At 38.0% G+C, this 26,030-nt stretch overlaps 4 protein-coding genes across 10 annotated transcripts in view; 3 read left to right on the top strand and 1 right to left on the bottom strand.

The window, feature by feature from the left end:
- Window positions 1–16,660, top strand: part of LOC114883230 (ataxin-7-like protein 1) — a 28,100-nt gene extending 11,440 nt beyond the window's left edge. Inside the window, exons 3-7 of one of the 2 annotated variants that reach the window (XM_046286315.1) lie at window positions 5,121–5,177; window positions 5,279–5,383; window positions 5,560–6,266; window positions 7,213–7,263; window positions 7,352–16,660. In XM_046286315.1, the coding sequence (XP_046142271.1) occupies window positions 5,121–5,177; window positions 5,279–5,383; window positions 5,560–6,266; window positions 7,213–7,263; window positions 7,352–8,092 (1,661 nt within the window). In that variant the 3' untranslated portion in view covers window positions 8,093–16,660. The remainder of the gene's footprint in view (window positions 1–5,120; window positions 5,178–5,278; window positions 5,384–5,559; window positions 6,267–7,212; window positions 7,264–7,351) is intronic. The other variant, XM_046286316.1, reaches the window with a different exon arrangement.
- Window positions 2,646–4,798, top strand: LOC114883229. The gene is made up of 2 exons (XM_029200822.2): window positions 2,646–2,757; window positions 2,855–4,798. Exons 1-2 carry the CDS (start codon window positions 2,752–2,754, stop codon window positions 3,290–3,292), a joined length of 444 nt encoding a protein of 147 aa, XP_029056655.2. The 5' UTR covers window positions 2,646–2,751; the 3' UTR covers window positions 3,293–4,798.
- Window positions 16,661–18,499: 1,839 nt separating the features above from the next.
- Window positions 18,500–20,320, bottom strand: LOC114883189. 6 transcript variants are annotated; one of them, XR_003790519.2, is made up of 4 exons: window positions 20,091–20,230; window positions 19,671–19,743; window positions 19,355–19,591; window positions 18,500–19,020 (listed from the first exon to the last, which is right to left on the bottom strand). XR_003790519.2 is itself a non-coding variant. In XM_029200746.2 (4 exons), the coding sequence occupies exons 1-3, from the start codon at window positions 20,318–20,320 to the stop codon at window positions 19,545–19,547; spliced, it is 315 nt and encodes a 104-aa protein (XP_029056579.2). In that variant the 3' UTR covers window positions 18,500–19,020; window positions 19,355–19,544. The 6 variants fall into 6 exon arrangements, 3 of the variants coding, with proteins under 3 accessions (XP_029056579.2, XP_029056581.2, XP_029056578.2); XR_006830548.1 differs by having other exon boundaries at window positions 19,675–19,743; XR_003790520.2 differs by lacking the exon at window positions 20,091–20,230 and adding an exon at window positions 19,857–19,881.
- A 72-nt stretch (window positions 20,321–20,392) lies between these two features.
- Window positions 20,393–26,030, top strand: part of LOC114883188 (KN motif and ankyrin repeat domain-containing protein 3) — a 32,600-nt gene continuing 26,962 nt past the window's right edge. Inside the window, exon 1 of the mRNA XM_029200741.2 lies at window positions 20,393–20,509. The gene's annotated coding sequence lies outside the window, so the exon portion shown is untranslated. The remainder of the gene's footprint in view (window positions 20,510–26,030) is intronic.

Below are 26,030 nucleotides of genomic sequence, written 5' to 3'. Positions count from 1 at the left end.
TTCTGTTTCGTTTACTCCTTCGCTTTTCGCTAGATGGCACGAATAGCACTGTTTTCAAATCGCGCCTTGACATATAAAATAAAAAGACGTAAGAATAAGGAAATAAAATTCCTTAATTTGCATAAAATAAAAATGAATATTTATTTAAATACAACTATTCAACATCGTAAATTCGCAGAGTTTAAAGGTACGATTGCAAAATATCATCGCATATTTATTCCTCCTTGATGTCTTAAAATAAAATATAAAACCTACTATTTCAAATATTTTCCTTATGATACCAGTTTCAATTATTTTTCGAAACAAAAATGTTAAGAATTAAACAATCTTTATTTGCATAGGATGCAAAACAATAGTACGAGTTCTCCTCAGGAAAACAGGCAAACATTACTTTTTTTTCCTGACTGATGAAACAGGTTTTCGAACGGTACATAAATTACGTCTGTAATTATCCTGTGATACGGTAACAGCATGTGGTCGCAGTAAATTGTATGATTTTTCCAACAAACGTGATAATTAACAATTATTTTCCAATTTGTATTGCGAATTTTCTCGTAGTCTCCCCAATCAATCTATGACTCAATCGATTGCTGTAAATATCGAGAAACTATAAATTTCAAAGTTCATAAAAAACCCCATTGAAAGGAATCACAGAGTGTAATTCCGATGACGTAAATCATTCACCTAATTAAGAAGCGTTTGTTATTTTGTACTTCAACCGCCTCCAATAAAATTCAATCGCTAAACTAAAATTAAACGCGATCGGAATTCTTCGCTTCTTGAACAATGAAACAGTAATTAGACTTTCGATAGGGAGAGATAATTAAAATTAGCAAAGTGATAAATTTTGCAAAATTCGCGACACTTGAAAATTTTTTAATTTAATCCTTTTTTAAATGTTAAGATTTAATCATTTCAAAAATGTTTAAATTTAATAATTTTTTAAATGTTAAAATTTAATAAGTTTAGCACTGAAGTGCTGAACCTTACATAATTTTTTATTTTTCATCCTACAATTATTTCCACGACGATTTCTCTGAAGATTTTCAAATGATAATTATTATTGACATTAGACCGTAGCCAAAGCCATCATTCTTCGTTCATAAATCCGCAAGAGTACTCAAACAATAAGCAATAGTTCCCAGAACAATTGTTTCTCTTTATTCTTTTACCAACAAGTCTCACATTTGTTCAAGGACCCGTTACATCTCGATTCCTAAAGAAGCTTGGGGAAAATCCAGACACGAATTGAACATCATGCTATTCGTCGATTTTCTTTCGCAAGATAAATAAGAAATAAAAGTGACCCTGACTGTAGAAATCAGTGTTATTTCTTTTCGTTTTCTTTTCAAGAACGGACGACACACTACCAAGAGAGTAGAAGAATAAAAGGAGTTTTACGAAGGCTCGTGAATGGCGCAAACGGGATTTCGTGCTCTCGGTATTTCCCTGGTTCTCATCTCGTTCAATTCAGATGATGATTCTTTATCAATCGGAAAATTCACAGACAAAAAGAAAAATGTTTAACTAACTTGCTGAACTTTTAACATTTTCATTTATATTTCCGAATAACAAGTATATTTCTCATTTATTTCAAGATAATTCTATCGGGAAACCTAGCAATTTTATCAGCGCTTAATGCATGCCTTGCATCATTAAAAAGATTGTTTATTTTCGTAAGAACGTGGGAGGGTCGTGAACTGTGTGACGTGATAAAATTTCACGAATCGGTTATCGTTCACTTAAAACGAAGTAATCGTTAATTAAAGTATATCTTTTCTATTTTCACCGTAAATATGTTGACAGGATTGATAATCGAAATGGAATGGCATTTAATAAAAAGTGATTTCAGAAAACAGTTGACATGGTTTTATGTCGTGAGAATCAATAACTTCTCGCAACACTTGGGAAACAACAATTACTCCGAAACACAAGATTCTTGAACAGATCTGTGAATCAGAAACAAATATACGCGTATTTCATGGTCTATCATTCAACATTTCTAAATTCTGACATCATCTGATTGTGCAATTTGCATGTTGTATGTTGCTAGGATCATCAATATATGGCACCACAAATTTTATATAATTGAAAAACAAAAGGAAAATAGATTAAAAAATTAATTTGCAAGGTAGCAAGTGGAAAATTTAAATAATAAAAGCATAATATTTCTCATTTTAAAATTGAAAAATTTGAGAAATATTAACATTGAAATTTCCATATTCCAAATGTTTAATTAAGAAATTTTCCAATCAATTTCTGAAATATCAAATGATATAAAATTTTCAAATTAAAATGCTTCGCCTCTGGTTCGCCTCGGAAACTTTTAACAAGTTCCTAACTTTCATTCGTTTGCTTTTGAGGTCAAGATACGTTCGACAAAATTTGTTCCTTTTCTCGGGGCAAGAAGGATTTCACGGGAATCCAGTTCACGCATCGGTAGGAGAAATTAGCGTAGGAGTGTACGTTTACGACGAGGTCGAACACGTTTTCCCCCCGATCGTAAATTTCGCGTTTTTAAAGATTCGTAGACGCGTGTGGGGAATCGGGCACGGGAAGTTGTGGCGATTTCCCATCGTGCCATGACTCGACCGGTTCGTGGTGGGGAATCCGGTATCTGGTTGGAGTTATATACAAGAGGCACCATCACTTTGAATAGATTAGTACCGAACAGTGAAATCGAACGATCGGATCGTTGCCGAGGAACACCGTGAAGTGTGAATTATTATTGCAACAGTGATAAACAAATACATGATGGTAAGTACCATTAATATTAATTGACAATCGTAAACATTGATATAAATTTCATATTTTTATATTAAAATATTGCAATTTGTCATCGGCTTCCTTATAGATGAAACGCGTCGCAGTTTTGTTCACCGCCGTTATCATGGTGCAATGTCAGAGGCCTCCTTACGCCGGAAGTAGCAAGCCCTATCCTTCGGTGCTTCCGCAGTACCTCGAAGAGCAAGCAGCAGCTGCCGCAGCGGCGGCTAATTCCACTGGAGGAGTTCTAAATAGAATCGATACGAGCAATGGAACAAATGTAATTTCTTTGTCGGCATCTCCAGGAGCAAGTAACGCGTCTGTCGCGTCGACGATTCCTCCGGACTTACCGATAGACGCGTTAGGAAATATCGATTTGATAAATAGAATCAAAACGTGGCCGAGAGAGAAGCAACCGTTCTGGTTCATCAACTGGCAACAGATCCAGAAACATCGTGGTGATTCGAACAACAGAGCTCAACCGGTTGAAACGCAACCAAATTCAAGATCATTTTTCGCGGGTTAAAATGAGATCGTTATGTATCTTTGAGTATTATCATCTTGTGTTTAATTTCAGACGACAACGCACTGCCGTCGCTTCATCGCTAGTCAAATTCGATTTTTTTTAAATTCTTTTTATAATATAATTGATCGGTGGTACGATTATTGATTATTATATAGACACAGGATTATATCCAGTGATTATATCTAATACACAGCTATTGCAAATGGAATGTTACTTATGATGCAGTAACATTAATTCCTGATGGGTGAATTATTATCACGTAAAGTTTGTTTGTTCTTTCCTTTTTTATGTAACTGCAGAGAAGAGCGTTTGATACTATTTTTAAACAGCAGAGTTTTTATCAAGAATAAAAAGATATTAATTAAAGAAGGTACGGTTGAGTGTGCTTGAAAAACTTTAAATTTCCAATCCACCTGCTGAGCAAGACGCGACAGCCAATAAAACGCGAGAACGAGTCGGAAAGTCGTATAAATCCGAGCGTCTGATTGGCCGAGGGAAGCTGCGCACGGGTAGTCAAGTATACGCCGGTGACGTCAGAACAGTCCGTCCAATGTAAGCGTCGGAATTTCAGTAATAACCCTACGTGCGTGTCGTACGGCGAGGCGTGCTTCTCGTATTCGGTCGTAGAAACGTGAAAGTGGTAGAATATCTCGTTTCGTGAAAGATGTATACCGACAGTACAATGCCGATCGAAATAATCGTCCGATAACCTTTTCATTCATAAACGAACACGCATCATTTACGAGGCAAATGTATTCGATGAGCTTGCGTGTTAAGAAAAAGTCAGATTGTACGCGAACCGCCACCGTACCTGGCAGTCCACGCGGCCCGGCCCCAAAACACTTTCGCCTCGCTATATACACGCGAAATCGCATCGTGTTTCATTCACAACGCGAGCGCCACTGGCAATGTCGGGAAGTGACAGCCCAACATTCTTTCACGGCCAGCCCTGGTCCAGCTGGATCGAAAGAATCGGACGAGACAAGCCGTTGAGTAAGTGCGATGTATCTCATCGAAATGTTCGTTCGTTTGCTGTCGCTGCTTTAAACGCGACTATGCCGACGAGCGTCTGGCTCGTGTACCTAACCTCAACTTCGATGCTCCTCTTTGTCCGTCCGACTTTGACACAGGGCATCGTTAGGGGCCCCGTCGCACACGTTTCTTTTAAAAGCATACCCAACAATTGTCCGGTGCGTTAAAAGTTTCACTAATTCACCTCGCAATACGGACATTTTATTATCAATTTCTTACGACAATTATGTAATTCCTAGCGAATCTTTAACTGTTAAATACGGAGCGTCGAAACGTTAGCTTTAGAAGGATATAGTATATGGCATGGATATCATTGAGAATTTGGTAAATCATTTAAAAACCGTACAGCCTTGCTCGTATTAATATTATTGTACACTTGTATTTTTTATATCTGTGCTCTTTCTTATGAAATTTTGTTGGAAGAATATTATGCATGTACAAAATGTAAACTTAATAAAAGTTGTTTACCCAGAAGTTTGTGTTTTTTATTTCACATTCTACTTGATACTGATAAAATTTTATAAGATAATGATCTTTTATGGGCAATATTTCATACGAGTCTAACAGTATCGTATGATTTTACTGTAATAATGCATTTACAACTGTAGTATATTAAAATTGAACTTAAAACAGAGGTGTAAGATTAATCATGATAATCTTTTATCTCTAGTATTTCTTTTGAAATTAGAAATCACATGTACATTCATATGTATATAATCAGTTTAATTAAAATATTTTTATATGAAACATTAGATACTGTATTGTTTGCTCCATAAGAGAATTCACTTTGTTTCAGGCGATGAAGAAACAGAAGCTCAACTTTCCACCTCAGTTACACGGCTTTCAGCAGAAGGTAAATAGTAATTTACGAATAACTTCAATACAGGAAGCACATTGTTCTCTTTAATAAACAGCACAATATATTTTTTCTAACAAGATATCTTTTTGTTTCAGATATTGATTTATACGGATTTTGTCCTGAGAGGGATTCCTTTTACACGGTAGTATGTGAAACGTGCCATGCCATAGTCAAACCACAAGCTCTCATTCAGCATATGGGTATGTGGTTTTCACTATTGCTTCTCTATTAATACCAGTATTCCTTTACAAATTAATTTTCTAGATTGAAAAATAGTTTGAATTTCTCTATTATTAAGAGCTTAATATTTATTCAGAAAAATACAAGGATACACAGAATGTAACACTACATGAACACTGTCTATATTTTCTCACAGAAAGCCGTCATCCTTCTGGTACGGTCGCTTTTCCACCTCCCACAACTCCAGTCGTGAAGCCTCCCGCGAAAACACCTTATTGTAAAGTGTCCAAGTTGAAAAAGGCACAGCCGTCGCTGCAGATCAGCGCCGGTAGCAAAATCAATCACACGACTGTGAAACGTAACGCGGAGCAGCCGAGCATCTCAACGAGTTTGTCCTCGTCGTCGATACCGATCTCCTCGTCGCCTCGATCGCCTCTCGAGTCTCTTTCGGTTCAGACGTCGAACTCCAGCGTATCGGTGGTCGCCTCTAGCCCGGTGAAGAGTCCGGGCACCGCGTGTCAGCCTCGTCGAAAGAGGTTGAAAACCGATCGGTCCTTGCTCAAGGATCGCGAGTACGATCCCGATCGGCATTGCGGCGTGTGGAACGACGAGACCGGGAAACCTTGCACCAGGTCGCTCACCTGCAAAGCGCACACGGTCTCGCTGCGACGGACGGTCATCGGTCGGAGCAAAACCTTCGACAAGCTCCTCGCGGAACATCGCGCATCGAAGGAGGTGTCAAATCGGCCGACGAAGTTGACCGTGACCGGTACAGTCACCTTATCCTCGACAACGTCCAGCCTGAATCCCTTGACACCCACCACTCCCACGTTGATCGTCGAAACGGAAGCACCCAGTTCTCCACCCGTTTTATCGCTGCCAGACACGTATCCACTGCCAAAGGTAAGAACCTTCGCTGATATTGCTTGTTTTATTGTCTTTGGGATCTCCCTAGATCTTTCCTTAGATTTCCCTTGGATTTTTATTTAAATTTTTCCTAAGTTTTCCCTAGGTTCTCCATTGGATGTTCTTGGGATTTCTTTAGATTTTCCCGAGTTCTAAAGCTAATTTCTAATTAAAAGATTTTAATTTAATTTCTCGTTTCACGATATTTAATTGCTGTTTATTTGACTTCGCGTTAGGAATGTGTTGTGCAGCTTTGATTTCCTATAGGAAATGAAAGTCTTTCCATTTTCTTGCGAAATCTTTCTTTCTATGCTCTGATCCATCATATGTCTGGCGTCGAGGTGCATCTCTTCTACTCTGTTTATTTGTATAAATTTTCAGATTCGATAAAGTGAAATCTTTTAATGTAGATAATTTTTTGTGACGTTCTTATAATACGCATGGTCTGGTATATCGGGATAAAACTTTCATTTTTCAGTAGATATTGATAATTTGGTTCTTGTTTTATTATTCTTGGATCGAAACAATTTGCATATCAAAGGTGGTTCCTTCAGATCTATCGCTTTTTTGGAATAGAAGTGGCAAATGTTTTCCAGTATATAAAATATTTAATGATTTTAGAATCTTACAAAATGAAGTGCATAGGAAGAATTTTAAAAGATTCCCGTTTGACGTATAATTCCGTAGCGTCTTTAAGAAATGTACGAATCTTAGTGGAGCCATGACAGCCAACTATGTCCCCGAATAAATTAGCCAAAAATTGGAGAAAATGAAAATCGAAAAGAAAACAGGTGATAGCCGATGAAAATTTATCGATCGATACCCCTCTTCGTAGATCTCTTAAGACGCATCGAGACGGAAGTAAGAGAAAAGAAAAAAAAGAGACGGTAGGAACGACGGAGGGTGTCGGTTGATCCCTGTTTTCTGTTTTTTGTCATTGCAGGCTGTTGATATGCTTTATCGGTGTCTGGCCCCGCATGGCTCCGCTAAACCTGTAAGGCATGCTTACTTTTCGCCACCGATCTATGAAAACGACCGATCTCATTGCCAGCCGCGAACGCCTCTTTATTTTCTTTTTTTAGACCAAACTCGAAGAGGATTTCGCGAACGAAGAGTTGAGGAGTTTGGAGTCCTCGCTGGTGAACTCGACCGGTTCGTCGCAGTCGAGCTCGATGATGGCGCCGATATCGGTGGTGCTGCCTTCCCTCTCACCGTTGCCAGCTAACAGCGAGGAAGCATCGTCGGTGGCTACCTTGATACCGAGTACAGCCTCGCCAGCGATACCGGTACCAGCAACACTGCCAGCTACTTGCACACAACCATCGTTGGTCACCACGGTACTCGAGGGTGAAACGCCGATCGACATCGATCCCGAATCAGCGATGACCATCTATTCGCCGGTTTACAAGGACAAGTCGCAGTTGGTGGTGCAATTGCCGCGTTTGAACAATATCGCGCATTCCCCTATATCGAGGAGTTGCCAACAGGTACCGGCGTCCATGCCGAGTCTCATATTCGAGCCTATGGAACAGTTGGAGCAGCTGGAACAATTGGAGCAACAGCACGCGACACAGATCAACGGAAAGAGACTGAACCACACGAGCCATTCGAGTCTGGTGAACCAGAGACAGTCGAAGAGAAGCAAACACGACTATCAGCAAGAGTTGTCTACGGCGATCCAAGTGGAAGCTACCACAACATCGTCGCCTTATCCTCATTTCGGCGACATATCTTGGTCGAACTGTCACCCGGAGCCACTGGCCGTAAGTCGGTGGCTTCGTATTTCGTCCAGCCGTAAGCAGTATAACTTTAATATTCACTGACATAAGACCCCACCCACTCCAGGCTGAGGACCAGGGTCAAGCGGCGTTCGTCTACCTCCTCCGTTCTTCGAGATCCGTTTATTTTCCTGGTCGCCCTTGTTAGGTCGCCGTCGAACCTAGGTCCGAAGCCTGTCGAGAAGGGGGACAAAGTCTTGATGAGCGGAACCATATAAGTACCCGCCCATCGAAACCGGCAGCAATTTCTTAACCTGGAATTGGGATGCGTCCTTTGCATGCTTCTCTGCCGAACAACATCCTAGAAGGTTAGTTAGCCTTTCGTTTCATTTCATTTCTCCCTCGTTGACTTTTTTCTTTCTATCGTCCCGTCTCTGACGTCGGGAGACGAGGAAGGACGTTTTCTATGAAACGAGCAAAGGTTTAGGTTTCCTCGACGATGATCGAGGATTATAGGCAGGCTAATTGTTATGGATCGTTCGATTTAGGGGATGTATTCTTACGATGGTACTTTTTTTTTTTTATACAGAAAAGAAATCATGATTTATAGAATTAGGTGAAACATTCCTCGATTTAATATTGACCACGATCCCCTGAAACGTTCTACGGATCCGTACGAAGAGCATCTTGTATCAACGATGCTTCCCTTCCGATGATTATATTTTTCACGACGAAATGTCACAGAAAGTGATGCGACAATAGCAATGCTAGCCCTTTTCAAGTATTATATTGGCAGTGGTAGGTAGTTTAGGACACCGACTGATGTACAATTCCTTTCCACCGTCAACTTTTTTTTACCGAAATCGCAATTGATCGAACTTTGATCGGCGTGTACATCCGAACGCGATTTGTTGATAGGAAAGGATGCAATTTTGTTTTTTCGTTTTCCCGATGTAGGGGTGCGCGGGTATCCGGAAATTCGGGTCGAGATTTATGTCGACTGTCGAGTTGAATTTCGAATCTCGAGTTCGGGTCCCAAAATTACGGCTACTCGATTCGGGTACCCGAATCTTCGGTACCGCGGGCGCGAAGTTACATCGAAACGTCCCCGTGAGAAAGGGACTCACTTGAAATAGACAAATGACCAGCCAATAAATTCGTTGTACATACAGAACGTTTGTTAGAGTAGTTCGATTGAGAAAATGAAAAAAAAACATTAGTAGAAGTTGCTCGTGCATTTTCGCACCGAGGCATCATCAGTTTTGTAAATATACCCAGAGATCATAAATACCGTTGTCCTTTTTGTAAATATCTGAGAATAGTTGGACGACGCACGGAGCGGCCGACGATAAGGTTTTCGCGCGTAGAAACTTCGACTTATTTTCCATGATCCGTGTACAAATGGTCTCTCACCTTGTACATACATATACATATATATATATATCATAGTATACATACATATATTTTTTTTATCGATCACGATCTCTTCAACATTTTTACGTATGACACCTACGCGACCTCAGTAAACGTAACGTCGTCGATTATTCGCTTTTTGTTTCTTTGAAAAATTTTTTCTTTCTTCAGTTCTGCTTTTTTGTGTACAATGGGATGTGAGAGTGTAACGTGTTTAGTGTAATTAATTAATCATGGCAGGAAATCGATTCGATCGCTCGCTTAGGATTCAAATTTCGGCTTCTGCTCTTTGCATCGATCGATGAGATTCATCGATCTAGAGAGTATAGATTGTATAGAATTTTAGTAGAGAATTAGTTAGACTTGAGATAATGAATAATTGTATTTGTTCTTTCATTTCTTTTTCTTTTTTTAATTGCCGAATCACGGCAGACGACTTTAGCGAGCCATAAATTGTCCCAATTGTAGGTAGATACCAGCCATTGTCCTACCCCCTATTCCCCCTCTAAGACGATTTATTTTTGTAAAACGTGTGTCGGTTCTAATTTGCGCGGATCGCTGTTCTCTTCAGCGTTAGGCGACAGGTGGCATATATCTATACATACATTTACGAACTTCTTATCATAGATTGTGATATTTAACTAATTAGCGAAAATTTATTCTAAATCGTGCGTGTGCGTTAGCGAAAGAGGGAGAAATATTTGGACGGGCGAAAAGAGGCGGGATATATGATCTTTGAAGAGGGGAAAAAAGATTTATATTAGGGGTGTGGGAGGAGCCAAAATCCCTATGGGATGGTTGGAATGGGTCAAAGGGTTGAATTTGGTAATATAAAAATTTAAAAAATTGATATTATTTTCTTGAAATAATTCTTATTTAATTCTACTCTGGATTGGAAATATCTAACCCTTTTGGCACTGTAGGCTATAGTCTTCTAATGCAAAATTATTTATTGTAAAAAAAATTCATGGTAAAAATTAATTTATTTCTATTTTCAAAAAACATTTTTCAACCCAATTAGACCCACTATATTAAAGTCCTCCCAGCCCCTAATTTATTTGCGCTTAATCCGGCTACGATTTTCGCCGCTCCCGTAGAAAAAATAAAATTTCCGCTCTGTGTATCGTGTTTGTAGCGTTTTCAGAGTTCTATTGTTGAGTTCTGCTTTAGACGCTGAGGTCTAGTGAGCGAAATGAAAGAGATATATGCTATAGGTGAAAAAATGAAAAGAGAAAATTAATTTTGAAATAGGGAAAAAGACGAGCCGACGAAGGGACGTTGAATTTCATTTTGTTACCGCGCAGTATAAACATTATTATTACCCGCTATTACTCGAGACGATAACGTGGTGTCCAGTCGGTTCACCGCCGTGTTTGTACCTTGGAGGATCGATGAGACGATGATTGATCGATAGATCTGAATATAGTGTAATATATGCCTCACTTTGATCAACAGTAAACGACTATATCGCCTTATAATCGTAATCATGAATTTTGCCTTAAGACTTAATTTAGTAACCATTGAAGACTATTGTGAGAGTGTTTCGAAGAGTAAACCGTGGATGTTTGTGCAAAATGTGCGGGAAAATTTGATAAATTTCATTTAAAGACTAAAGTTATTAAATTTTGTAATTGGTATCTTTAGAGATTGAGAAATTGAACATCTTCATATACGTTTGTATAAATATCTACCGTTTACTCGTATTAATAAACAATCGAATCATCATCGATGAATCATCGAATCATGGCGAAGAAGAGAAAGCAATAATGATTACTGAGAAAATAGGCAGCGAACCGACGAGACTGAATCGTTTCCTACGTCCGTTTACTGATCTTCTCGGCTACCTGAAACCGTGATAATTTGTACATAAATCGCGTAAGCAATTACCCATGTACCTATGGTATCGACGAAACCTCTACAGGTATATATTATATATATACATAGACACACACACATACACATATGATTCTATCGAAGTTGAAGAAGGGAGGAAATATATTGAAATAGAAGGCGCCGAACGCTTTAGCCCAAGTGTACCTACCTTTATTGTATTTGAAGAACTTTACATAGGTTACATTTATGGTACACGTAATATGGTGTGTGAATATCTCCTGTACATAACAAGTGCCCCGTGCATGCTGCGCGAATATACGTATGATCTTTTTTAGAATACCTACACAGGTGTACGAAAATATTTCAACAGCAGAGTGTTCATTATGAGCTGATATGATTGGTCCTCTTTTTTTATTAGTTTTCGAGAATGGATCATTTCGAGGTACTTGGGTCGAAAATTGATTAGTTTAGAAAATATTTTAATTTAGGTTAAGTCCTTCCTGGGATCATCCTTGGGTTTATTGGAGTCCTTGGATTTTCCTTAGATTTTCCTTGGATTTCTTAGGGTTTCCTAGATTTTCCTAGGGTTTCCCTTAGATTTTCTTAGGATTTTTCTTGGATTTCCCTTAGGTTTTCCTAAGTTTGTCCTTAGATTTTCCTAGGATTTCCTTTCGATTTTCTTCGGATTTTCCTAAAATCTCCCTGGATTCGTCCTTAGAATTTCCCTAGGATCTCCTTGAGTTTTGCCTCAGAATTTCCTTAGAATCCTCCAGAGATCCTAGGGTTCCCCAAAACCAAATTCAAAGCAGTCGTTCTAATTTATATCTGGATTTCACAATTTCTTCAACTAAAAATCTTTTCAGTTATTCTAATGTACCCTAAACCTTATAATACCTAATGTAATGAACATACTGCTGTTCGAACGATTTTATGCACCATTGTACGTACCACGTGTTAGTGTTCATCGATCGATGTTGTTTTTCAACGAAGTTTCGAGCGGTTCGACGGTGTGCAATAACAACCGCTAGAACAATAGTAACAATAAAGAAACACAGAAATGCTGTACGCCGACGAAACAGAAAATCGATCGATTCAATCACGGATTAATCATTCAAAGGAACAGTCCTATTTTTTTTAAATTTACTAAGCAATAATACAAATAGTCCACGGTTAAGCGAGTGCACAGCAATAATGATTCTAATTATTTCTAATTAGATTTCTCGCAAGTATTATACAAAGACATTTATCGTTGGCTTACAGTATAAAAAATCAATTTCTCTGATAAATTATAAGTTTCGTTGCGTGTTTCTATGGGAAAAATGATCGGGATTCCTTTTGTACGAAGTTTTATCGTTTCAGTTTCGGCTTGGAACCGTTCGAGACCCGCGTTAGTATTCTTCGTTTCTTTTCGATGGTTAATTAACGAATCCGCGTGAAAAATTGGTGCGTTGGACTCGTGGTGGCTCGCATAAGACTGAGTACGCTTAGAAACAAGAGAAAAAGAATATTGTATCTTCTCGTCGAATAAAAAGTAATCTCTCAAAAAGGTGAATCAGCGATGATTTCTTTTTCTATTGGAAATTTAGCAAACGGGGTAGTTTCGCGCGACAGAAGTACGATGCTTTTTCTTTTTTATTGTTCCACGTACAAATCGCTCGTCCGTTTTGTCCGAGGCACTATCATTTCACGCGGACGAATCTGATAGATACACGTTAGAACAGCTCTGACTTCGTTCATGACGCAACAAGATACAACAAGATATACTTTGTGGCATTTAATTTAAATATACGTTTTATATTTATTTGTAAATTGATTTTGTTCATTCAGTCCGTCACCCACCATCCGCTTCTTCTTCTTCTTCTTCTATGTGCGTCTTTGTTCGATATTATAAAATTGTAAATTAGAGATAGGACATTATTAGATTAGAAATTTTGTGTATACGTTGCTTGTAATTGCCTGCTCTGTTTTGATTAATTAATGAACGTTCTTCATTTCATATTACCATTTTGATTATTTCCAAAACTATAACAATTAGAAGAATATTTTTCAAATAAAATACGTATAAAAATTGCCGAGATTAAGAAAACAATTGGTACAATTTTGGATGATTTTGTTTATTCGACAGCTACCCTTGTAAGACGCATATTGTGCGTCACTAAATATAGGATGATCCATGTGACCGTTTGAGATCATGGCTCTTTTCTAAGTGCAATTAGACAAAAAATAAATGATTTAAAAAGGCTTATATTAAAATGCAATGTTCATAACATGAATAGTGTCATTAAAGCAACTATCATTGCAAAGTCCATTGATTAATCAAAACAGACTGGTATCCGTTACATATCATTGATAGGAAGAGAAAAAAATTAATTAAATAATTATACAGCTGTTTGTTTCCTCGTAATTTTTCTGTATCATAGTTGAAAAGCTAGAGAAACATCGCGCAAACAGAGTTCGGTGGCGTACCGTGCTTGAACTTGTTACTTGTACCGTGCCACGTGAAAATCGAATTCCAAGCTTGGAATTAAACCAGCTGATTGAAAAGGCTCGAGTAATGCAATCGCGATTCCCTAACCACGGTCAATTCGTCGTGATTGCGCGTAATTCGCGATTCGACGAAAGGGAAGCGAGAAACGCAACGCGTTCCTTCATCGCGTATTCTCGACACGATCGGAACACTGCTTTCCAGACGAAATAAAGACCGGTCAGGGGAGGCCACGATTGTTGTTTCGTAGATGAAACATTGTTCGAGCATACGGCGTGCGTAAACGATCCTCCGCGATTCTGTGAAATAAAGCGTCACGTTGAAATCGATGGTACAATGATCATTGAAGAGGAAAAGGATTCTCTGGCAGCTTTTATTTTTATTATCATCAATTCGCCAAGTTTTTTCTTATGAATCCTTTAATTATGTACGAACGCGACGCACCGGGTGCGTCTTGGAGGAAACGAAGAATTTTAATTAAAATATTAAATGATAATATTTTAGTAGAAAATGGAATATTATTATAAAGAATTGTCACCAATTTACAATGGGACTGCGTTACGTGACGCTTTATTAATTTTGCTTTCTGTAATCGTAAGCACTCCCAAGTTATTTTCAACCCAATTATCCAATGTCAAAGCGTCATTTCCTTACAGGAGAAGAAGAAAGAATCTGCTAGAACGTAAAATTAGAAAGTATATTTAAAATAGTGTGTCGGTCGCCTTTTGAAATCGAACGTAGTACACGTTCCTCGACACCTTGCTCCTCACGAAAAAAAACGGGACCGGGATGGAAGAAAAGAAGAAATGAAGTTAAGGTTTAAAGACTAGCTCGTAAGAGTACGTATGTACGAATTGTGTAAATCATTGTGACATCCTCTCTGGTTCGATTCACACCACGCGACTGACTTTGTACAATACTATTCGAATATGCTCGTCGGGTTAGGGACAGAAATCATAACGCAAGACATGTACATTCTCCGCGATATTTAATAACGATATTTTTTTATTCATCCTATTATAGATACACATCTGATATAAGATAGTTCATACAGGTTTGGGTGGTGATATACTTGGTGATTTTCAAAATAAAGCTTCAGGACTTAAGAAGAATAATATTGATCGTCGCGTTTGGATCCAATTATGCAAATAAAAATTAATCTAAATCCTAAGATAGGAGTCAGAGAAATCCAAAGGAAACCCTAGAAAAATCTCAAGAAAATCCTAGAAAAGTCTAAAGGAAATCCTAGGAAAATCTCAAGGAAATCCTAGGAAGATCTAAGGGAGATCCTAGGAAAATTTCAGGGAAATCCTAGGAAAATCTAAGGGAATTTCTAGGAAAATCTAAGGGAAATCCTAGGAAAATCTCAAGGAAATCCTAGGAAAACCTAAAGGAAATTCAAGGGTGATCCTAATAAATTAAAATATTTTCTAAACTAATCAATTTTCAACCCATGTAATTAGGCGTTGAATTCTAAATTTTCAAACTTGATAACTTTTTATCAAAATCAAAAATTCCTCACAACTCTAAAATTTAATTTTCTAGAAATCCTGGAGGCTTTTTTTAAAACACCCCGTATATCACAGTAATATAACATAGCTCATACCATTACATAGATCTATGCATCTTCTTCGACGTTTAATCGTATGCATCGATTACAGAGTAATAGAACTTTATCGCATCTAATCATCTAACCGATTACACGAGTACTTAGATCGTGTAAATCCAACGGAACGAATGGGAAATGCATAAACAATAACGATATTGTTGCATACCGGGTGTGCCGTGTGCGAAGATCATGAAAACGCGTCTAAACGATCGCTGATCGTGTGTTACCGTATTAAAATATAACGTTTAACCGGTCGGCGAATGCTGACACGCGTTCGTGATCATATTTCTCTCAGGTATTTAGCATCTTTGTATCCAACGACATCTTTCTGTAATAAATCATTCAGACAGTGGACGTGATACCGGAAGTGCCGTACAGCGGCTCTGTTTCCGTATTTTCTCTTAGCGGCTTCCACTCGACGCTTCGATCGCATGCTCGAGAAACATTGTAGATTTTTCAAATAGCTTACAAGAATTTTTGCATCGAGCCGCTTTGAATCGTAAGGGCTTAGACTGGCGGGAGGAAGTTTATGGGGTTGACGATTTATAAATACACGATTCTATTTTAGAAATTATCCGCTATTCCTCTTGCTATTCCTGTTATTCAAATTTTAACGCTTTCACGATATTTCGAGAAGGTTACTGGATTCAAACTTTCAGATTTTAACGGAAACATTCGAAAATTCCATAAATTTCCGCTCGTCGATCAGCGTGGAAATTGAAATTTGATAAAAACGAGGAAATTCGTAGATTAAGGAAAACTCTTCGCTCCTAAGGAACGACTTTTACCTAAGAATTTTCATACTCTTAACATTTTCTGATTCTCTTCGATCTATAAGGAAATCTTTTGAAAACCAACGAAAACGAATCCCTCGCGACTTAATTTTCTCCAAAATTCTACCAACTCCTCTCTGATTTCCCTTTCGTCTCGTCACGAGTTTCGTGAATGATAATTACCGTTCTCAGCGTTAAGAGAACCTCCGATGTTAGTATATTTGATAACACATTCTTAAAAAAAAAAATGATGAGATTCGTTCGCAATCAACGATCTCAGTTTCATTCGAAGGCGAAACCAAGCAGTATTAAGAGCGTTCTTCTTGATCCAGCAAGAAAGCGGGCTTTGCGACGATTTTCGGCGCGTGTAACGAGCAACCGGTGTTGTTTAATTATTTTGAGAAATGTGATATGAAATTGAGGGGATGGATGTTTATGGAAAATTAAAGAGTATGAGAAAGAAAAGAATGCAGATGATTGTGAAAAGATCGAGACAGTATTGTTACACCGTTGATCGTTATATGTGCATAAATGCTTCGGAAATAAATGAATCCAAATCACACGTCGACATCTTTTTCTCGTAATTTGTTTATTAAACGCGGTAGAAATATTTATAATTCTTTGGTTTATTAAAATTATTGGCAATTTTTTGAAATTTGTCATAACGATTAATTAATTTTTGTAATTTTCACCGAATCAGACTTTCCCAGGATAAATGGTAATAGCCCTGGGTTCTCTGATTTGATTTATTGATTTTATTAATCGATTTGTAAAATTGATTTATCGATAAACGAAGCAGGCAATTCTTGTTTGGACACGGTTTTCCAGATTACTTTTGAAGAGATGATATCTCGCAGCTTCGAACATGTTCGCGAGAAACGAGCAAGTTTCACGCGTAACGTGAAAGGACGCTTGGGTGACTTGGGGGACACAGAACTGGTCCACCCACTGGTAATTCCATATTTTTTTTTTTTGTAACGCTGCATCGAGTAAGGAGGAGCACGGGATCGATTCGCATCTCGATCGAGAACGATCCTTATCGAGAATTGTCATCTACAACATTACAAAATTTATTATTTTAATCGAACAAAATGATTTTTTATTTTCAGTGGGTCTGTTTGTTGCGAATGTAAGTATCGTTTTAAGAAATAATTTATTTTTCTTTTGTACTAACGTACAATTTTTTCTGTTTCAGGTTCGACGAAAGAGCGCAGTTCCCGAGATCCAAATAAAGATTTTACGTATTTTATTCGAATCGCAAAGAATAGACGAAGAGGATGCTTTAAATAGCTATCCAAGAAGATTCTTCAGGTAATTCCATTGTACCCTGTTTTCTTCTTTGTTGTTCTCTTGCTTACGTCATACTCCTGGTCTTTGTGTTTCCATTCCGAGCTCGTGTTTCGGGAGGGATTATTTTCTCGATTTGCGGTGGAAACAGCGGAATCGTCTGGTAAACAGCTCACGTACAACGATAAATTCGTAGGTATTTAAATACGATTACAATAACGTTAAGGGGAACAATGTCGAACGATCCAAACGATATTTAAACATTTTTCAAACAGGTGTATTTCAGGTTTACGGTTTCAACACTGAAACTGATTACTATCTGATCTCAACGAGAAACGTTTCCAGCCATTAGTCATTCTAGGATCTTCTTAGGACGGTGATTATTATCTAGCATCGTTTATTTTCGTTAGAGTGTCTAATAACAGGTTCATAGAGCCCACGCTTTGCCATAAGAACGAACAGGATGTGTCGTAACATATGTACACCACTTAATGGCGTGAGACAGAAAAAGCTCGTGTAAACACATGCCTTATTAGACGCAGTATTTAATGATTATCTTTAGTAGGGAGTCGAGTACCGTGTTTTGCCGACTCTCTGGACCAACCCTTGGAAGGTATAAAAATACTGAACAACGTGAAATCATTTTCAAATTTTATTTTTCATGGTTACAGTCTTCCTCATTTGTGACGAAAAGCCTTATTAATGATAATCTTTAATAGAGAGTCCGAGTACCGTGCGTCGCCGACTCTGGACCAACCCTTGGAAGGTATAAAAATACTGAACAACGTGAAATCATTATCAAATTTTATTTTTCATGGTTACAGTCTTCTTCATTGCAACGAAAGGCCTTATTAGATGCTGTATTTAATGATAATATTTAATAGAGAGCCCGAGTATCATGCGTCGCCGACTCTCCGGACCAACCCTTGGAAGGTATAAAAATATTGAACAACTTGAAATCATTTTCAAATTTTATTTTTCATGGTTACAGTCTTCCTCATTTGCGACGAAAAGCCTTATTAATGATAATCTTTAATAGAGTCCGAGTAACATGCGTCGCCGACTATCCGGACCAACCCTTGGAAGGAATAAAAATACTGAACAACGTGAAATCATTTTGAAATTTTATTTTTCATGGTTCCAGTCTTCGTCATTTGCAACGAAAGGGTTAACGAAGCGTAAAGGAAGAGAGCACCCGTTAGGAGGTAAAATTAGAGGTGCGGTTTCGGTACAATTATTAAAATAGAAGAGTGACCGGTGTACACGGGTTCAAGTGGAGGGTGTCTGACTCATCCGAGAAAACGTATCGTAGAAGCGGTGGACGAGGTGGAAACTGCGAAATCTATTTGTTGACCAGCTCTCTGCGAGTGCACCAGCTGGACCCAATCGAGAGATTTCTCGCGATGCTCGGGTCATTGCCATCCCTGTTGGCCATCGCTTTATTACCGGCTGGCTGTTGACTTTGGCCCTGGACGATGCTGGAACAAATCATCGTAAAGACGGCGACGCACGGTTATCAGTTTCCATCTGATTCCGAACGCAACCGCGTAAAACGTGACTTGGATCCGCGAACGTTGCCACCATTGAAGTTCTCTTCAAGGCTGTCACCTTCTTCTGGTAAGATACGTATTACCTAACGGGGGGAAACTGGTTAAATGATTACTCCTGACGTCTTATGCAATTATTGCTAAATGGATCATTCAAAATTATAAAAAGAGGAAAGTTTAAAATTTTCTTTAAAAAAAAAATGTTCCTGCAAGAAACACGATCTTCCCAGGGAATGGCAGTCATTTTAACCCCATACAAGGTTTAAGTTACTTAAGCATAATGTTACAAGACATCCTCTTCTTTGAAACAAAGAATAATTCTCTCCTAAAGTAAAACGTTTCCGGTATTCCTGTCTGTTTCTAGAGCAAATCTTCGAAGTTTATCAGTGGGTTCTTTCTACCTGAAGAAAAGGTACGAACCTTTTCGAGCTGATCCAACCATGGGCCAGGTGGTAGGATTTGAAACCCTGCTATTCAGAAGATTTGCGAAGGGAATAGCCGGTTTCTTCTCCGACGTTTGTTACTTTCCCGTTACACATTCTTCCTGCTTACAGCGGGCTTACAAAGGAATCGGTTAAATCGGTCGTAGAAGTAGGCGAAGGTAAAATTCTCACTTTCTTCGAGTCACTGTTACTCGGATTCGCTTCCTTTCGTTTCCTAGCACAGATCGCGAGGTATAATAATCGTAAAACGATCGGCGTGAAAGCATGCCAGTATAATCTCGTATCGCGTTTACCTACGGTTACATAAGGCCAGATGAAAACTCGTTACCTGTGCTAATTGAATTGACGATTGTGCAAGTTCCTTTCCTGAAAAAAGTAGTTCTTTTCTAAAGTAACATATTTACCAAATATTTCATAGAATCACGGTTAACCCTTCTTAATTTAAGGATGCCTTATAATTATAAGTGAAAATTAATTACCAAAATCGTAGACTGATGCGGAACCCTTCAGTGCAAAATTACAAATAATAAAAAATATATTTCCAGTTCAGAAAATCCAGGAAGGGTTAATTTAAAATATTTTATTTTCAATATAAAAATGAAAAATCCTTGAACCTGATTAGAAGTTTCTTCTGTTTCAGAGAAAAGTGGATAAAAGTGGAGGAGCATCTGGCTAGCGAGGCAAAAGTTTGCGAATGCGTCCCTGACCCTTACCTGATCGACTTCTTTCCAGCCTGTGGGGCCTGTAGCACCCTGTTCGCCCTTACCGCGGAGCAACCTGCCGTTTGCTGGCTTCGCTGCATCTCTCCAGCATCCTGCAACAGTTCTTTTTCTATTTTCAACCTTGCGTCTCCTCTTCGTCGTTCGTCCGGTATCAGAGTAACATCCGTCTCTTTTTCCTTGCTGCTACAAGCATCAGCAGCAGCAGTAATGGAAGGGGCCATAGGCTGAAGGAGAAGGAGAAGAACCAGTCGTGAACCAGAACCGTCGGTCCTCAGAATCTCCCAGTCACCTCTTCGAGTCTGTGCGGGGACCAGCGTGTAGATTTGTCGCGGACAATTTCATTTTTCCCGCTCTCCATCGCGCGGCAATCGTTCAGGATGACGAGCAGGATACGAAGAATCGACGATTCGGTGAGTATTTCAATTTTTTTCCACCGATTTCTACAAACCGGTTGAAACAAGACGTTCTTGTAAAATCGCTTGACATTGCTACCAGAAAACCGGTACCATACTTGTGGATATGTACATTTCCGGACTTGCAATTCGTTATGCAAGTCTATTAGAACGATCTGCGATCGGTTTTCATTTGTACGTTATACACGACTGCTTTTTGCGACGAGAAACGAGTTTCCCTGTGTAGGACTCTGTTTTCTACACACCGAAGAGGCTTTCGGTGGTGTAGGTTTGATGTTGCTGGAAAAATGAGTATTAGAATTTGTAATTTTTTATTTTTATTTGTCTCATTTTTGTTTGGAGTTATTTTAATGGAGTTTTATTTCATCTTTTTTTCAATATTTTTCTGGTATGTGATATTTAATGAGCATCGAGTAATTATTATCATAGTCGCTCTTAGTATATGTATAGTGATCATTAGGAGGTTCTCCGATATGGGTTATCACTACTAATACTGCTGTTTCTCTCATATCAAATTCATGAATGAAAATTTGATCTCATTGAAACTCTGATGATCCTATTGTGGGATACCGGTATTGTTGTCCTAATTATGATCGAACCAGGTGCCATGAACTGTTTCGTGGAATTAGAAATTCGGTCGTTAAACGCGTAGGTGACTTTCTACTTGTCATTGGACCGATGTAAATGTTCGTCGAAGGACAATAGCGTGGAAGAGCGTGGGTCACGCAGGCATAATGAATTTCATCTAAAGTATCGCGTTAACAACGATTCTGTCGATGGTAACTTTAGAGTATTGCGATCTTGAAGGTTGGAAATTTGAAAGTTTATAAATTTCATAGCTTCAAAATTTTAAAAATTATTAATTCCATAGCTCCAAAATTTAAAAAATCATAAATTCCATAGCTCCAAAATTTAAAGTTTAGAAATTAAAAAAGTTATAAATTCCATAGCTCCAAAATTTAAAGTTTAGAAATTAAAATAATCATAAATTCCATAGCTCCAAAATTTAAAGTTTGGAAATTTAAAAAGTTATAAATTCCATAGCTCCAAAATTGAAAGTTTAGAAATTTAAAAAGTTATAAATTCCATAGCTCCAAAATTGAAAGTTTAGAAATTTAAGAAGTTATAAATTTCATATCTCGAAAATTCCATAGCTTCAAATTTCAATAGCTCGAAATTTCAATAGCTCCAAAATTTCATACCTCCTAGAATTTCCACGCTTCAAAACTCCACAGCTCTATTATTCCGAAGCTGTCGAATTGCAAACCTGTAGATATTCGAAGCTTTCGAATGACAAAGCCCGTGAATTCCATAGCTCTAGAATTTCCCTCATTGAAGCATCCGATCCTTTGACGTCCACTCGTCACAGATCAATCATGCCTCTAACCAATTTATACGGCGCACTACTGACGTCGCATTCATTAATGTTACTTCCACGTATAAATTGCGACAATATATGGGTTATTGAGAATAATTATTTCATGGATGCCGCGATGTACCGGGCTCGTTTCACGTGCTGCAACAACAAGTCAATAACCTGCGTTCTTTTACGAGGTCGAAGTCTTAATAAATTCGCGATAAAAGTTCGATAACGACCAGCTTCTCCGTACATCTTTTTCCAATAACAAAAGCAGTTAAATTCATTGTTTATTATACGCACGAAAATGGATATCGATTCGTTGCCGTTCAATGGAAAATCAACACCGTTGTCTATTGGTACCTGGCAAGTAAACGAACCTTTGTATCTTTTATCTCGATCCTAGAATAGATTCGTTCACTGTCAGTCACGAGTTTAAACGTGATCTACGACGAATGGAACGAATGTTTGATCGTGGACCGAAGGGTTCTCGTTGCTTGCTTAAACTACACCCACGCCGGGTACGATTTGCATATCGCGTTCCGCTATTTCTTCGTGTTTACGAACCATTCGATCGCCGCTTATATACATCACGTTTCTATCGTGAAAACAAGTGGACTTCGGTTACGTGGAAATTCAACGATAAGACACGCGGCTCTTTGTCGCTACCGCTTCGATAAAACCTGGCTGATTTCCAGCTTACGCTTTAATTAGCTTACCATTTCTGTCTGGATATAAATCCTTACGTGCAAAAAGTGGTAAATGATGAGAAGAAGTACGAGGAGATATTCCTGGATACTGCAACTAAGTATTTCAGGAGAGAAGAAGAATATTTTTTAACAGATTCCAAATATTCCAAATTATATTCTTATTAATTTATATTTTAATTTATCTTATAACGGCTATTGTTACCGTGGCAATTAAGGTTTTAAGACGGATCACCTGTGTGAATCAGCTTATCATTTATATCGTGTTGATTAGCCTTCTTTAATTAATTGGTGTATTTTAAGTCGAGCCATTTCTTGCAATTTGATTAGGATACATAGTTTCAAATTCGATGGTTGATTTAGTTAAGATAAATCATACCTTTCCATTCTATTTATGGATCACATTGAAGGATTATTCAAAGTTTCATTACACATGTACATGAATCGACTGACGTGTTTCTGCATACAGTGGACAGATTAAACATTTTCTATTTAAATGTGCTAATCCTTTCGGTATACAATAATACATTGACGAGGTTTTTTCAAAGGGTAGAAACGTTTTGAATTTCAAAAGTAACCTTTCAGAATATATATGCAATCTTTGAGTTTCGGTATGAATCTTGATTCAGAAATTATTCTCTGTTGCTATCAAAACTTCTGACGTCATTGTATTCAAATATCCAAGGTCTTTTATATATATATTCTCTGTCATGAACGAATTGTAGGATTATCATTTATGAAAGATAATTTCATGCAGGTAGAATTCTTCCAACTCTGCTTTCAAAATTTTGCGTTTCTCTTCGAAGATTCATAGTTTAGTTCCAAGACTGTAAATTCGGAAGCTCTAGAATTTCTCGGAGCTTCCAAATACAGCTTTCTCCAACTTTCACGAGCACCCTGTACTACATGAAAACCAAGTATCCACCGCATAATTCCCCTTCGAATACCAAACGTTTCGTAGAATTTCCTGCCTACTATTTACCGTAGGATGCTCCAAATAATTATACAGCAATGCTTCCAGTTACTCCTCTATTATCGAATGCCGTTGCGCGCTAGTAAATACACACGAGGGCTTTACTCTAGATTTACGTAAACCGCGATATGAAAACGAAGCCGATTATCGTGGTAGGATCGCGAAGAAAAATGCATGGAAGGCGTTGAAGGAACTTGGAGCACGCTTGAAAACCGGTCACGTAACTGGCTGACGCGTTTCTCCAAGCCGTTTCGCTGCGTATCAAAAGCGGTGCAATCAAGAGGAAGAGCGCGTTACGTGTACACAGGTTAATAACTCTCTTTATTCGAGACGCGTAAACGACGTGTATCCAGCTTGCGACCGATAATTACCGGCTAATCCTTAGATAATAATCATCGGATCATTACTTCGATCCATGTAATTCGGACCTCCGGCAGCGTTCGTTGCACGCGCGTACGAGGATACAGGATATATAAATTGACGAGGAGGGAAAAATATAATTGGGAATTGCAGTTTTATTGGGGAACTTGATGGGTGGAGAGTTGGGGGATTTGAAATTTGAAAGCTTTGGGATTCGAGACCTTCGATATTTTGGAAATTTTGATATTTCAGAGCTTCCAGATTGCAAAATTCACAAATTTTTTAATTTCCAAAATCTCGAACTTTCCAAATACCAACGCTTCCAAATTTTCTGATTTCCCAAATTCCCAAATTTTCAAATTTCTAAAATCTCGAACTTCCCAAATTCCAAAATTTTCAAATTTCCAAAATCTCGAACTTTCCAAATTCCAACGCCTTCAAATCTTCTGATTTCCAAAATCCCGAATTTCCCAAATTCCAAAGCTTCCAAATTTTCTGATTTCCCAAATTCCCAAATTTTCAAATTTCCAAAATCTCGAACTTTCCAAATTCCAACGCCTTCAAATCTTCTGATTTCCAAAATCCCGAATTTCCCAAATTCCAAAGCTTCCAAATTTTCTGATTTCCCAAATTCCCAAATTTTCAAATTTCTAAAATCTCGAACTTCCCAAATTCCAAAGCTTCCAAATTTTCAAATTTCCAAAATCTTGAATTTCCCAAATTCCAAAGCTTCCAAATTTTCTGATTTCCCAAATTCCCAAATTTTCAAATTTCTAAAATCTCGAACTTCCCAAATTCCAAAGGTTCCAAATTTTCAAATTTCTAAAGTCTCGAACTTCCCAAATTCCAAAGCTCTCGATATCAGCCTCGTAGCAAAACTCCAGCCCATAGCAAAATATTTTCGTACCATTCATAATTCATGGATATACAGAGTTGTACGTGCATCGAACGAGGCACATCGTATCCCTGAGAAAAATTCTTATTCCGGTTCTCCGACGCAGCGTCGAACATGTGCGTCCATAAGTATCGTTGCACATGTGCAGCGTTACATAACTGTTTGTAATACTCATTTTGTTTGAGTTGCAACAAAGGAGGCTATTTAGCGCGTACACGTTCTAGCCGCTTCTATGCTAATCCAGGCGCGTTTTATCTGGGACGTCAATTAATGTGACGTCGATGTTTAAAGAGTAACCGATGCTGAAGATGATAATAATAATATCATATAATATATTTATTGATAAACTATAAGAATTAGAATAGAGAATTTAATAATACATTAGCAAATTTCTACGAAATTTAATAAACGCGAAGTTAACACGGTGAATAAACACAGTTAATTATAAAATGTTATACGGGAATTGTATTAAATTTAATTAAATTTAATTAAATTATTCCGGTGGACAAAATCGGATAGCTTGCATTGACTTTCAAGAGTATCTCAGCTTATTCATTACCTTTCATCGAGCGTCCGTTCGAGTAAAGGATCCTTATTTGGTACACGGGTTCGCTCGATGCTCGTTAAACCAGCGTAGAAAGTTCATCGAAAGCAACATCGCTTCCCTTGCATTTTATCGTTAATTTCCAGCAATTTTCCGGCTCCCTGACATTTGAACGTCACGGTACAACCGTTTCCAGAAATCCTCTATAACGAACCTATTCCCACGAATGTCACGTGTACTGGCAGCTGTTGGCATTTAAAATAAGTAACAGATTTCTCATCGAACCATAAGTGAACGTTCCATCTGCCTAATAAGTGCTCTGTCTATACCATTCATCTCTCTATATTTTCCATGGAAACGATATTCGTTTGTACATTTTCTCACCTGACTCTGTTTGAACTCCCGCTGCTCGATTTGGTAAAACTTTCGTTGGCCAATATTTGATCTGACCTTTTTTTGTGAAAGGATTTTTGTTCAAATTTACTCTCCAAATTTGCTATGGAAATTACATTTAACCCGTTTAAGTTTTTATCAATTGTTTGAAATAGATGAATTGTAAAATTTGATAATAAATTAACTAGGTTAGTTTTCATTTAATTCATTAATTAATTAAATAATATAGAAGAAAATAGAGTCATTTTTAATTATTATATACTACAAAATTAAGTATATAATTGAAAAG

This window comes from Osmia bicornis, chromosome 1, assembly GCF_907164935.1.
Source record: "Osmia bicornis bicornis chromosome 1, iOsmBic2.1, whole genome shotgun sequence".
In the NCBI taxonomy this organism is placed as follows: Eukaryota; Metazoa; Arthropoda; class Insecta; order Hymenoptera; family Megachilidae; genus Osmia; species Osmia bicornis.
Note: the sequence above shows the minus strand (reverse complement) of the source record. Positions and strands in the feature narration are given on the sequence as shown.